The following is a 14,948-nucleotide window of genomic DNA, read 5'->3' as shown; positions in this document are numbered from 1 at the left end:
GCCTGGGCATGAAAGATTATAAATACATATCCCAAACCTACTGGTTTCAAGCAGCATGAATTTGGCACATGTTAAGAGAAGCATTAAGGATTGTGGTTTTGTTTTCAGACTGTTTTGTAGAGCCTTACAGTTCAAAAGAAATGCCTCCGAGTTCTGTGAAGAGGGAGAGGGGTCAATATAGGAGGTGGTTGAGTATGGGACTTTGAGATAACGTACTCTGTTTTAATATTGAAGATTTCATTTAAAAGAAAATTGGTATCATTTAAACATTAAAAGAAGCCTTCCTCATGGAGCCTTTCAAACTATTAACTTAAAACTCAATTCACGTCTTTCAAGAATATATTCCCTACCCCTCAAACACACACACAACACACACAGTCAAACCCACATGTGTGTACCAACAGGTCTGTGAATTAGTGTATTTTTTCTGAGCTCCCTTATTTTCTCTAATTACCACTTGATTTTCTGCTCATTTTTCAAGTAAGAAAGACAAAGTTAACTTGAACTTGACTTCATAGAGTAAATATGTTATAGCAGTGCTTTCCCATGTCTCAGTGGTTCTGTAAGTTCACTTTTGATGAGACTTACCCAATGTATCCTCCTCTCCCCTTCCCAATTATTAGGTAACCAATGGACAAGGGGAAAATAAGATGAAAAATTTACCTGTGCCTGTCTATCTCAGACCTCTAGATGAAAAAGATACATCAATGAAGGTAAATTAATCTTGAAATTAAAGGTAATATTAAAGTCTTGATGGATTTTTTCTAAAACAGAAGGAGTTTAAATTCTACTTTTGTGGGCAAAATTTCTCATTTTGTCATTTTAGACTGAAATAGTTTGAATATTAGAGCCCTCTCTTTGTAATCATTACATCTATTAAGGAAATGTGAAAAGTTCTAAACATTTTTAGAGAGAAAATGAGTAATACCATCTTTTTTTAACTCAAAAAAGCTGTGGTGTGCTGTTGGAGTCAATTTGTCCGGTGGGAAGACCAGAGATGGTGGTTCTGTTGTTGGAGCAAGTGTGTTTTACAAGGATGTTGCTGGTTTGGAAGCAGAAGGCAGTAAACAGCGAAGTGCATCTCAGAATAGCTTAGACAAGTTAGATCAGGAACTTAAGGTAAGTGCTTGCATTGCATTTGCCCCAGTTTCTGAGACTAAGAGTTTAGCTCTTTGGTCTCAGACTTACTTCTAGGTCCAGCTTCTAATTGGGGTTACTATGCCCTTGATTACTCCTCATCCCTGCCCTCACTCTTAAGTCAGTTTTACTAGAGTATACTTACATTCAATAAAGTATACTCAAAATAAGTACAGTTCAAAGAGTTTTGACAAATGTGTGAACACGTGTAACAACTATCACAGTCAAGATAGAGAACATTTTTTATCACTGATCTGCTTTAACTACTAGTTTTTCATCTACTGATGATTGTTGAAAGGTGACTACACTCTCAGCCTTCTAAATGATCTGGAAGTGAACTTAAATAGTAGTGCCCTTTACTGTAATAGCACAGCCATACAAATATTTATGCACACATCTCATTTTAAACATTCATTTTCTTTGCTTTGCCTATGCAGGAACAACAGAAGGAGTTAAAAAATCAAGAAGAATTATCCAGTCTAGTCTGGATCTGTACCAGCACTCATTCAGCTACAAAAGTCATCATTATTGATGCTGTTCAACCAGGCAACATCCTAGATAGTTTCACTGTTTGTAACTCTCATGTTCTGTGTATATCAAGCGTACCAGGTGAGAGCAGTTCCTTTCTTTGCACCATCCACACCTCCTCACTGGTAGAAACTGATTGGTTACTGGAGATACAGTTATGCATCTCTTCTAGTTTGTGAAGGCGAAAAAGAAACTGAGTTCAAATGACTAAGGAGGATATTTTCAGATACTGTGAAAAAATAAAACAATGGAAATTTGAGAAGGGTGGAAAACAGAGGGCAAAGGGCTATTTAAATGGATTAGTATGGAAAGGCCTTTTAGAATTCCATATTAAATACTATATGATATTAAAACATTGGTTTAAAAATTAAAGGAAATTCCCTGATAGTCCAGTGGTTAAGACTTTGTGCTTCCACTGCAGGGGTATGGGTTCAATCCCTGGTTGGGGAACTAAGATCCGACATGCAACGCAGCACAGCAAAAAAAAAAAAAAAAAAAGTTGATGTACAGCGTGAAATATTCAGCCATGTAAAGGAATGAGACTCTGATACGTTCCATAACATAGATTAACCTTAGAAACAACTCAGACACAAATATTGTATGATTCTACTTATCTGAGCTGTCTATTAATCTGAGCTGGCAAATTCATAAACAGAATTAAATTAGAGATTCCTGGGATAAGGGTATGGTGATCAGAGAGTTATTTACTTGGTATAGGTATTCTATATGGAGTGACAGAAAAATGTTGGATGCAGATAGCTGTGATGGCTGCACGACATTGTGAATATAATTAATGCCTCTGAATTATACACTTAAAATGGTTAATATGGCAGACTTTATGTAGTGGCTCAGATCATGAACTCCTTATTGCAAAATTTATACTTAAAGGAAGTAGGGCAAACCAATAGACTGTTCAGGTGTGATATAAATCAAATCCCTTATGATTATACAGTGGAGGTGATAAATGGATTCAAGGGATTAGATCTGATAGGGTGTCAGAAGAACTATGGATGGAGGTTTGTAACATTGTATAGGAGGCGGTGATCAAAACCAAAACCATCCCCAAGAAAAAGAAATGCAAAAAGGCAAAATGGTTGTCTGAGGAGGCCTTACAAATAGCTGAGAAAAGAAGAGATGTGAGAGACAAAGGAGAAAAGGAAATATACCCATCTGAATGCAGAGTTCCAGAGAACAGCAAGGAGAGATAAGAAAATGTTTTTCAGTGAACAATGCAAAAAAAATAGAGGAAAAAAGAATGGGAAAGACTAGAGATCTCTTCAAGAAAATTAGAGATACCAAGGGAACATTTCATGCAAAGATGGACACAATGAAGGGTAGAAAAATGGTAAGGACCTAACAGAAGCATGAGATACTAAGAGGAGGTGGCAGGAATACATAGAAGAACTATAAAAAAAGGTCTTAATGATCCAGATAACCATGATGGTGTGATCACTCACCTAGAGTTAGACATCCTGGAATGCGAAGTCAAGTGGGCCTTAAGAAGCATTACCCCGAACAAAGCTAGAGGAGGTGATGGAATTCCAGCTGAGCTATTTCAGATCCTAAAAGATGATGCTGTGAGAGTACTGCACTCAATATGTCAGCAAGTCTGGAAAACTCAGCAGTGGCCACAGGACTGGAAAAGGTCAGTTTTCATTCCAGTCCCAGAGAGGGGCAATGCCAAAGAATGTTCAAACTATCATACAGTCGCCCTCATCTCACATGCTAGCAAGGTAATGCTCAAAATCCTTCAAGTTATGCTTCAACAGTATCTGAACTGAGAAATTTCAGATGTACAAGCTGGATTTAGGAAAGGCAGAGGGACCAGAGATCAAATTGCCAATATCCATTGGATCATAGAAAAAGCAAGGGAATTCAAAAAAAAAAATCTGCTTCATTGACTACACTAAAGCCTTTGACTGTGTGGATCACAACAAACTGGAAAATCCTTCAAGAGATGGGAATACCAGACCACCTTACCTGCCTCCTGAGAAATCTGTATGCAAGTCAAGAAGCAACAGTTAGAACCAGACAGAGAACCACAGACTGGTTAAAAAATGGGCAAGGAGTATGTCAAGGCTGTATATTGTCACCCTGCTTATTTAACTTTCATTCAGAGTATATCATGTGAAATACTGGCTGGATGAAGCACAACCTGGAATCAAGATTGCTGGGAGAAGTATCAATAACCTCAGATATGCAGATGACACCACCCTTATGGCAGAAAGTGAAGATGAACTAAAAAAAGCCTCTTGATGAAAGTGAAAGAGGATAGTGAAAAAGTTGACTTAAAACTTAACATTCAGAAAACTAAGATCATGGCATCTGGTCCCGTCACTTCATGGCAAATAAATGGGGGAAAAAATGGAAACAGTGATGCTTACTTTCTTGGACTCTAAAATCACTGTGGACAGTGACTGCAGCCATGAAATTAAAAGACTCCCACTCCTTGGAAGGAAAGCTATAACAAACCTAGATAGTGTTTTAAAAAGCAGAGCTATCACTTTGCCAACAAAAGTCCATGTAGTCAAAGCTGTGGTTTTACCAGTAGTTATGTATAGATGTGAGAGTTGGACCATAAAGAAGGCTAAGTGCCAAAGAATTGATGCTTTCAAACTGTGGTGCTGGAGAAGACTCTTGAGAGTCTCTTGGACATCAGGGAGATCAAACCAGTCAATCCTAAAGGAAATCAACCCTGAATATTCACTGGTAGAACTGATGCTGAAGCTCAAGCTCAAGCTCCAATACTTTGGCCCCTTGATGTAAAGAGCCAACTCATTGGTAAAGACCCTGTTGCTGGGAAAGATTGAAGGCAGGAGGAGAAGGGGATGACAAAGAATGAAATGTATCGGTGGCACCACCAATTCAATGGACAGGAGTTTGAGCAGACTGTGGGAGTTAGTGAAGGTCAGGGAAGCCTGGTGTGCAGCAGTCATGGGGGAACAAAGAATCAGATACAACTGAGTGACTGAGCAACAACATATGTATATTTTACTACAGTAAAATTTTTTAATGTGATATGGATAAGAATAGCTTTCTAAATAAAGAGAACTGAAAAGATTTTTTTAATGTTAAATGCTTAGTTTTTAAGTGTGTTACTAATATCTTAATGCACTGTATACACCTAGCTATATTAATTTTTAATAGTGGCAGAAATTCATATTTGAAATAGAAATAGTGATAATTAAAAAAATTTCAGCATGTATATTATCTGTGGTGAAACAGACCACCAGCCCAGGTGAGATGCATGAGTCAAGTGCTCGGGCCTGGTGGGCTGGGAAGACCCAGAGGAATCGGGTGGAGAGGGAGGTGGGATGGGGGACCGGGATGGGGAATACGTGTAACTCTATGGCTGATTCATATCAATGTATGACAAAACCCACTGAAAAATAAAAAAGAAAAAAAAAATTTTTGCTGACTTGTCAGATAGAATTATATTTTGTTGTTTTTAATCTCATTAGTTGGCGGCTTTAAGAACTCATATTAAGAATAGAAATACATTTCTGACATTTTTTGGTTTACTTGTGCTTTCATTAATTATTATTTATTATTGTTGCATTTATTATCTTAATTTTTTAAATTGCTTTCTCAGTTTGTGAATTGAGTTTAAATTAATTTAAATAAAATTTACTTACCATCTTGGCAGTATATTTGCATAGGTATTTGTCTCACCTTTACTCTTATTTCAAGTCTATAATTGCCTTAATAGAGCAAATACTACTTATAGAAGTTTACTGAGCTATTTAAAGAAGGTTTATCTTGTACTTCAGGAGCCCGAGAGACAGACTACCCTGCAGGAGAAGAGCTTTCAGAATCTGGACAAGTAGACAAAGCTTCTTTATGTGGAAGCATGACAAGCAATAGCTCAGCAGAGACAGACAGCCTGTTGGGAGGCATCACGGTCGTTGGTTGTTCTGCAGAAGGTGTGACAGCAGCTGCCGCTTCCCCTAATACCAATGAAACTTCTCCAGTGATGGAAAAACCGCCAGGTATGTTTGTCTTCTTTAGATACCATCCGTATAGCATCTGAGCCTGTCCCAGGTGACTCATTATGGACTTAGATTTTAAAGTAACAGGGATGAAAGAGCTTGACAGAGGATGCTGTGATGATTGTTAAATGAAATCAAGAATCCTCAATTTTATTATATAATATGGAGAAGAGGAGGGTAAGAGTGGAATTCTATAGAGAGGGTTTGGGTGGGGGAAGTGATTGGAAGAAAAGCTCAAACTTGGAATGGTTAGCGTGCTTTATTTATTTTTTAGAAAAGGAAACAGAAAATAGTGAGATTGATGAAAATGTTCCAACAGCAGAAGAAGCAACTGAAGCTACAGAAGGCAATGCAGGATCAGCTGAAGATACTGTGGATGTCTCCCAAACTGGCGTGTACACAGAGCACGTTTTTACAGATCCTTTGGGAGTTCAGATCCCAGAAGACCTCTCACCAGTATATCAGTCAAGGTATAAAAATGGGTAAACAACTTAGGAAACCAGGGTGCACATGTAAAAGGAACCAAAGTGCTCTCAAGCAGCCAGAGTATTCCTGCTAGTTGGCATTGTTGTGGCAGATTTAGATGTTATTACTTATTCCCACTATGTCTTCATCTGTTCCTTACACTGCATTCTCTCTAGACATATTTTTTTCCCCCATTTGCTCTCTATTCCTTCCAATTTAAAAAAATCTTGCTTATAAAGTATATTAGTCAAAATCCTTACCAGTCAGTGGGGATTAAAATAATGAGTTATTAACAGAATAGAAGACAGTGATTACAGTTTTTTTTAAAAAGCCATACCAAATATCTATGGATTAAAAAAAAAATTGTACTCACTGTCTTCTATTCTGTTAATAACTCATTATTTTAATCCCCACTCCTTCACCCACTCTATCCACAAAACTGGCCATTTAAATTTTCCATGTGGGTTTTAATGACCTTTTGAATTTAGATTTCTGGCAAATATTTTATTAGAAAACAATTAGCTTCAGACTTTTCCTTCAAAAGAAAGAGTTGTTTAGTTTTCTTTCTTGCCTTCTCTAGGCCTTATAGAAAGCTGATAGGGGTCTAAAGTCATCTTGTTAGACTTAGTGATTCATTTGTCTGTTTTGAATTTGATAGCACAGTTATGCTTTTTTTTTAAACTAAATGTCCTCTGACAGTCCAAAGAAATAAAGTTTTGGGGTAGAATAAAAGCATGTTTCAGCTTATTTATTTTAGAGCATTGTTTATAATTAACCCTCCTGTGTTTGTTTGTCTGTGTGTGTGTGTGTGTGTATGTGTAGTTTTAAAACAAACCATGTCTCCTCCTCCTCTCCCCACAGAAGAAACTCATAAAACTCAAGATAGCTATAAGGAGAACCTTAACTTTAGTCTGGATATTAACTGCTCTATTTCGTTACTGTGTCTTATTTCCCTTATCTGTACCTTGAGCCTCCTACTATGTCTGTGTTACTTCTGGTACAATTGCTGCAATATATATATATTTATATACCTTTCATTCTTTCTTATTCTCCCTCCCCTCTGCCTCCCATTGCCTTGCTTTGCCTTGCCTACCTGCCTGTCTGCTTGCCTGCCTTCCTGCCTTCCTTCCTCCACCCTCCCTCCCTGCCTTTCTCACTGTCTCTGAAATGTTTAATATAAGCATTTAACTTTGGCTTTACTGGAATTTATTTTTTAACAATACACTAAAATGTAGAAATTATCAATTCCTGAAACCTCAGCTAAACACAATAAGATTTTTTTCCTTTTGTCCCACCTTTTCCAGTAATGACTCAGATGCATATAAAGATCAAATATCAGTATTGCCAAATGAACAAGACCTGGTGAGAGAGGAAGCCCAGAAAATGAGTAGCCTTTTACCAACTATGTGGCTTGGAGCTCAAAATGGTTGGTAGGTATCAACACTTTTAATATTAGAAATCTTTAGTCTTTCACTTTTGCTTTAGGAATCTTAAGATAACTAAAATGTGCTACATACAAATACAAACAAAAAGTGCCTATTAAAGTGAAGAATTTTATATACACACAATTTTCAAGTTATATTGCAACTAACTCATAAATTGGACTTGGACTTGCATTGGTTCTGAATGGTAAACCGTATGTCTGTCATAGGATGTTCCCTTCATATAATATTCTTGGAAAAAAGTTAAGTAAACTTTAAAATCTGGGTGATCTAGAAATAGGAGATCCTGAACAACAGAAGTTATTTAAGAAATAAAAGGGATTAAAAAAATCTCTGGTTGCAGAAAGGCCCAATTTTAAACATAACTTCTGGGAAAACAAGGACAAATCACAGTCTAAAAGCTTAGGACCTGATAAACACTATAGGACTTTTCCACTTTGTAGTAGTGTGAAGAGTCTTACAAACTTGTGCTTTTCCTAAGGTTAAACAAGATCACTAGTGCCTCTTTCCCATAAAGGACTAATACTATATAATGAAGGTTTGACATACTTTTTCTCTGTGAAGGGTCAGACAAGAAATGTATCAGGTTTTGCTGCCTTATCTTTGTAGCAACTTCTTAACTATGCTGTTGTGGTGCAGAAGCAGCCCCTGCATTGACGATACCTAAGTGACCTGGTGTGGACATGTTCTAATAATAATAAAACTTACGGACTCTGAATTTCATATAAGTCTTGTATGTCATGAAATACTCTCCCTTTGGTTTTTTTTTCCAACCGTTTAAAAAATGTAAAGACCATTTTTAGCTTGCAGAATGTGCTAAGACAGATAGATGGCTGGATTTGACCTTTGGGCCTTAGTTGGCCACTCCCTGATGTAAACCACTCTGTTATCAGAAATTTATAGCTCAGTGTAGTAGAAAAGCAAAAAGACTATTTTTTTTTAAAAGATTGATAGCCAAGGATTGTGAAGTATGCGGTAATCTGAAAGCAACCATGCATTAGTTCTGGCTTTTCTTTCTTTTTATGTTCCTGTTTGCTTAAGCAGCTTATCTCTGCCTTAGGCCTATCCTTTTCCTTGTTTTGTCGTGAAGTTTTTATGTTACTCTTCTTTTCTTTTGAAGAAACTTTGTGTCATTATTAGATATAAGCGACTACTTGATGTGTTCTCTATGCCTTACCAGTCTTGATTTTGTTCTTGCAGTTTGTATGTCCATTCATCTGTAGCCCAGTGGAGGAAATGTCTCCATTCTATTAAACTTAAAGATTCGATTCTCAGTATTGTGTAAGTTTTATTTTAGAAATTCTTCCTTTGTAAAATCTGTATTTTGGTATAAACTAGATTCTAAGACTATTAAAGTTAACATGTACTTCATGACTAAATCAGTATCCATGTCTTTTTTAACCCTCTTTATGAATGAGATTGAAACTAGAAAATAAACCAGAGACTTGTAAGTAGGAGAGAAAACTTGCCAAGTTGATTCCTCACTGTACTGAGTTCTTTAGTCTGTTGGCGAGAAAACCATTAAAAACCATGATATTTGTTTTAGAATATTCTTTATACTTTGTGAATATGTTGATTGGGTGATTGATTTACTAGTCCTTTTCTGTATGTTGACTGTCAAAAGTCAGTTTGTCTCTTAGATCCACAGAGCTGACTCTTTCTACTCAAGGTGTGTGCCTCTGGTCTGTGGACCTTTTGTCTGCAATGAGAGGAGGTTAGAAAGTGAAACAGCTGAGTCACCACACATGCTTCCTCTTTAGTCCAGCTGACATTTTCATAGCGAGACTTTTCTCAATGAAGAAAAGAATCTGTTCCTTTAGATTCTCCTGTAAGCTCCTTACATCACAGATTGGCCTTCTGAGAACCTCTGAACTAGTTCAGTAGCATGTGGTATCTTCTGTATTCCCAAATGGAGAGTTCTAAAATCCCCTTTCCTATTTGCAGACATGTGAAAGGAATTGTGTTAGTGGCCCTAGCTGATGGTACCCTTGCAATCTTTCACAGAGGAGTTGGTGAGTTGTTACGAATATATAACATGTGCACTGATTTGTTGCTTTGCAAGAGCATTTTCAAACAGATTGACCTCTTATGTTTTAAAGAAATGATATTTCATAGGAGAAAGAATAAAGGTTTAAACTGAATACTAACCATGTATGACATGAGTAAATATGTGAGTGCTTGACTGGAGGCATACATTAATCATATACCTCAGTGAAAATTTGTTTACCATACTGAGCAAATAGTCGTTATGGTTCTCTTAAATAATGTGCAATGGAAGCATTTATTTATTTTCTAGTCATAGACCTAATTTAGTGAGAGGATATGTTTTCTTTTGTCCAGTATTTTAAACATGATTTGCATTCACTTACATTTGGAATGTTCTTGAAAAGAATTTTTAATTAGGTAAAGTTTAATCATTTTCTTGTCACGTTTTTTATATTCTTCCCCTTTAAAACAGTGTTTCTGCAAAAACCACTACAATACTGTAAAGTAATTAGCCTCCAACTAATAAAAATAAATGGAAAAAAAAAATCTGTGGACTAGCAAAAAAAAAACAACAGTATTTCTACCATCTGCAGACAGAAGGTGTCAGAAAACTGTATTGAGTGAATTAAAGAAATTGAGCGTATAATTCCTTGGTACATGTATCATCCAAAAGTGATATTTTCTTCCTACTAGATTGGTGGATCAGGGAAATATAAAAATGTAGATCCACTAAACTTAAATTTTTGCGAGGCTTTTCGAAAGTCTCATGTCTTTTTGCAGCCTCAAGAAATGTGAGGTAGATGATACTTAGGTGCCTAGAGATTTTTGGTTAAAGACTCCATAATGAAAAGAGAGGCCTCTTTTCGTTGTTCAGAGCCTTTATAGACTATCTGAGTTTAATCCTCACAACAACTTATGAAGAAAATTCTATTGTCATCCTCATTTTGTAGTTGAGGAAACTGAGGCACAGTATTTTAATTACTTGTTCATGGTCACTCAACTAGTGAGTCAGAGAACCTAGAAAAATGGAATGATAAATGTTTTAGTAAATTGAATCCAAAACTGATCAAGACAAAATACATTTAATAATGATAAATATAAACTCCTGCATTTGGGTTCCAAATACTAGGTGGAGATGTGTGTGAAGACTGACAGTTACCTAAAGGGTGACATTAAACTCAGTACAAGTTAGTTAACATGCTAAACCTCATAGAAGTTAGTGTCCAGAGCAGGGCTGGTGATTCTGCTCCGCTCTGGTAGAAAGATAGCATGAGATAGCATGAAATGGATCTGGACAAAGTGGAGTTAGGATGAAAGTTCCATAAACTGATGTGTCCAAAACACAGGCCGAGGTTGCTTGGTTTTGAAAAGACAGGTTTTGAGAAGACAGGGCAGTAGCAATGAAGTGAGACTAGATTTATTCTGTGTTTCCATTAGGCAAAACTATAGATTAATGAATGATTATGTACAAGAAGGCAGACTTTAGCTGAGTATGGGGAATATTTTTAAGATAATTAGAGTTTTAAAATGAAACAGCTGCTTTGTGTTGAAGTATGTTTTCCTTCACTGAAATTATCAAGCAAAGCAAGCTTACAGTGGTTGGTTCTCATTTGTAATGAATTTCTTGTCATCACTAAAGTTATGCATAATTCCTAAAGCATTAGCAGTGAGTTGCCCCTGACTTCTACCTAAGAAGATACATCAAAAATGCAAGTGAGCCAGAGTGATATTATGCCCAAAATAACCTTAAATTCATTGTAATATTTAAAATACATTTGTAAACAGGTAACTTAAAAATAACTTATCACATCACCTCTGTTGAGAGCAAGGGGGTCCAGGTAATGGGTGGCAGATTGGACCATGTGATCTTTGAGGTCTCGTCCAACTCTGTTTGATTTATATCTGATTTACAGATTTAATTTATAGATTAATATCTGTAATGTATACACTGTGTGTGTGTATATATATATATCTGTAATATATACAGCTTGCCTGGGATTAATATCTGTAAATATACACCAAAATACATGATATTTGGGGGTGCTTCATTAATAAATTTAATTACACACCCACATAAAATATTTTTTGAGTTAAAATTGAGTAAAAGATGGTATACATAAACTAATCATCTATTTCTTATTTTAAAGATGGACAGTGGGATTTGTCAAACTATCACCTGTTAGATCTTGGACGACCTCACCATTCCATCCGATGCATGACTGTGGTACATGACAAAGTTTGGTGTGGCTATAGGAACAAAATTTATGTAGTTCAGCCAAAGGCCATGAAAATAGAGGCAAGTTAACCCATGTTTTCTGTACTTAGTGAGTTTATGTTACCTGAAATCCCTGAGATTTAGTTATTTTCAGCTTTTTTAGAAATTCTTCTCTGAACCTGTGTATTTTGAGGTACTTGAGTGATATACTGGATGAATTCTCATTTTTCTATGGTACTTTATCTCTCTTGCTGCTTTTGACGATGAGTGTGGGAAGTGATTTTTTTCAAGGAAGGAAGATTCACACATGAATGTCTAAATGCATGTCTGAGTATCTGTAGACCCATACGTATATGGCTTGAATACATGGCTCTTGGAATGTTTAGTCTCGTGGAGATGGTTTGCGAGGAGAACTCGTGTCTCCCCCACTACTCAGTGTGTATTCCGGCAAAGCCATACGTATGTCACACTGAGGAAGGATATTGCAGTGGGGATTTTTGGTAAAAACAAAAGCCTCTTGGCATTATTGTCTTTAAAAAGTTTTGCCACATATATAAATTTATTCTAATTGTTTAAAGAAAGAAAAATAGTAGGAAATTTTTAAGATGGAAGTTCTCCATTTGTCCCAAATCCTGTTTACAAACCTAGAAGTTCCATTTGGTGTTTATTTTTTAGATATATTCCTTACATGCAGGTATATACTTTCAGATACAGCAGAGTAAGTTCATTTTTGTTTAACTATAAATAGGATCTTATTTTGTGTATTGCTCTGGAACAATGCAAAATCCCGAGGTCCAATTCAGTCTTTTTGTTGAATGCTGTTGCATAGAATGAATGTGTCAAGATTGCTTTCATAAGTTGATAGTCTACACAAATCCTTTAGTTCTTTTTTCTTTTTTTTTGCAGTATGGGATAATAGCAATTGTGCATATGAGTAAACAATATTTAGGCTCCTCTTATATTAGGTAGTCTGTCAAATTATTGTGCAAATTAGCACAATTTTTAAACACTAACTCCTAGATAATTAAAGTAACACTGTGATTGAACAATCTTTTCTAGAAATCATTTGATGCACACCCCAGGAAGGAGAGCCAAGTGCGGCAACTTGCCTGGGTGGGTGATGGCGTGTGGGTCTCCATTCGTTTGGATTCCACACTCCGTCTCTATCATGCACACACTTACCAACATCTGCAGGATGTGGACATTGAGCCTTATGTAAGCAAAATGCTAGGTAAGCATCCAAAGCATTTTATCTTTGTCAGTCAAAGAAAATGGTTTATTTTTAAATGATTTCAAATGCTGAGTAGAACCAATGAGTAAGTTGCCTCAGGAATAGTGATCTCTTATCATTGAAACTGTTAGCAAATGATCTGTCTACCCTGTGATTCTTGACAAAAACTTAAGATCATTTTTGACTCTTCCTTTCTTGTTCCCCACATATCATCCCACATCAGCAGGAACTGTCGAGTCTTCCCCCCAGAATATCTTAAACCAGTAATGTCTTTTTTTGGCCACACCACACGACTTTGGGGATCTTAGTTTCCCAGCCAGGGATTGAACCCATGGCCCACAGTGAAATTGCCAAGGCCTAACCACTGAACCACTTAGGGAATTCCCTTAAATGAGTTACATCTTTATCTCTACCACTATTCCCATAGGCCAGGTCACCATCCTTTCCTCCTCAGATGACCCAACAGCCTCTGATCTTCCTGTCTCTACTCCAGTCAGTTTTCTACATAGTAACCAGTGTGCATATATCACCATGACATACCTCCATTTATGTAATGCCAGCCATGCAGAATATTCTTGTCTTTAGGTGAGATTTTTTTTGTGACATTATTAGAAGAACTTAAATGGTATGGACAGCTCTCCTTGCTCACTCTGGTCTGTCCACACTGACAGGTTCCTTCCCATTTCAAGGCCTTCACATGGTGCTATATCTTGTGTCTGAGAAGTTTTTCTTAGTCCCTTTTTACTTGTTTTTCAGGTCATGTCTTATATGTCTCATCCATAAAAGACCTTTCCTCATCTTTATTTCCAGGTTTTATTTAGGCCCTCTTATACTTTTTCTTCATGGACTTATCATTACTGTGATTATACCAGTATCATCATACTGTCTCTCCCCCTGCAGAACTAAAGCCCCATGAAAGGGGGCCTTAGACTATCTCTGGCTTATTCCTTGAAGTATCCTTAGCACCAAATCCAGTGCTGTTAGGAACATCATAGATGATTTCTTTATGAAGAGAGTTTGAACTATATCAGTGGTTTTTAACTTTTTTTTAGAATCGTTGCCCTCAGAAAACCTGATGATAGCTGTGTGCCCTCTTCCTAGAATCACACATATATAAACATAGACACAAACCAATTTCAGTAATATACTTTGACCATAGGTTAAAGATCCCTAGTTTAGACTGTTTAAGATTCCTTCAAACACTGCAATTCTATGGTCATACTCTCACTTCTAGTAAGTAGAACTTATGACTAAATGTTGTTTGTCTTAAATGTATTAATATTACAATCTGTTTAATAATTTTGCCTCTCAAATCCCTGAAAATAAGATCAGTTTTAAATTCCCTTGAAATTGAAAAGTGCATTAATTCTCCCTATATTATATGCATATGGTGTCCTAAAATTTCTTCTAAGTTACTTTAGATCCAAATATATAAAAAGGAAAGAATATAGGTTTTGTTAGCAAAGATCATTTCTTAGCCTATGCCAAGAAATTTAAGGCAAACAAGAACTCTGTAAAGCTTATAAAACAGAAGAACATTTAATTTCCCCAATCTAATAGACTGTTTTTGTTGAGCTTTTTTTGGTTTTGTTTTGTATTTTGATTTATTCGGCTTGGTTTTGCAGGTCCTTAAGTAAATTCTGCATCATATCTCCTAATCCACATCATCTTCCCTCTGAATGATGGTATAATGCTAGCCGCTTTTAGAGTTTTCTTTTTCTCTTAGCCGTGAATCGTCAGATGATATTGATTGATAGATGATAGCCATGAATTGTCAGATTAATTGATAGATAATAAAGTCAAATGAGAGTTGATCTTGATTGATGTGACTTCTGGAAATATCCAACCAGCTCTGGTCACAATCCTCTCTATTACATTAGTCCAGCTGCTCTGAGGGACTTGGAACCTAAAACATCATCTGCTCTGTCTTTTCAATAAAATGTTTTCCCTCCTTC

At 36.4% G+C, this 14,948-nt stretch overlaps 1 protein-coding gene across 3 annotated transcripts in view; it reads left to right on the top strand.

The window, feature by feature from the left end:
* SPAG9 (sperm associated antigen 9) overlaps positions 1–14,948 on the top strand; it is a 153,843-nt gene that overhangs the window by 126,545 nt on the left and 12,350 nt on the right. For 2 of the 3 annotated variants that reach the window (XM_065911017.1, XM_065911016.1), the window contains exons 16-25: positions 624–713; positions 952–1,119; positions 1,575–1,746; positions 5,436–5,654; positions 5,929–6,124; positions 7,424–7,549; positions 8,762–8,842; positions 9,506–9,573; positions 11,695–11,843; positions 12,822–12,993. In XM_065911017.1, the coding sequence (XP_065767089.1) occupies positions 624–713; positions 952–1,119; positions 1,575–1,746; positions 5,436–5,654; positions 5,929–6,124; positions 7,424–7,549; positions 8,762–8,842; positions 9,506–9,573; positions 11,695–11,843; positions 12,822–12,993 (1,441 nt within the window). The remainder of the gene's footprint in view (positions 1–623; positions 714–951; positions 1,120–1,574; positions 1,747–5,435; positions 5,655–5,928; positions 6,125–7,423; positions 7,550–8,761; positions 8,843–9,505; positions 9,574–11,694; positions 11,844–12,821; positions 12,994–14,948) is intronic. The other variant, XM_065911018.1, reaches the window with a different exon arrangement.

Source organism: Muntiacus reevesi, chromosome 18 (assembly GCF_963930625.1).
Source record: "Muntiacus reevesi chromosome 18, mMunRee1.1, whole genome shotgun sequence".
Taxonomy (NCBI): domain Eukaryota; kingdom Metazoa; phylum Chordata; class Mammalia; order Artiodactyla; family Cervidae; genus Muntiacus; species Muntiacus reevesi.
Note: the sequence above shows the minus strand (reverse complement) of the source record. Positions and strands in the feature narration are given on the sequence as shown.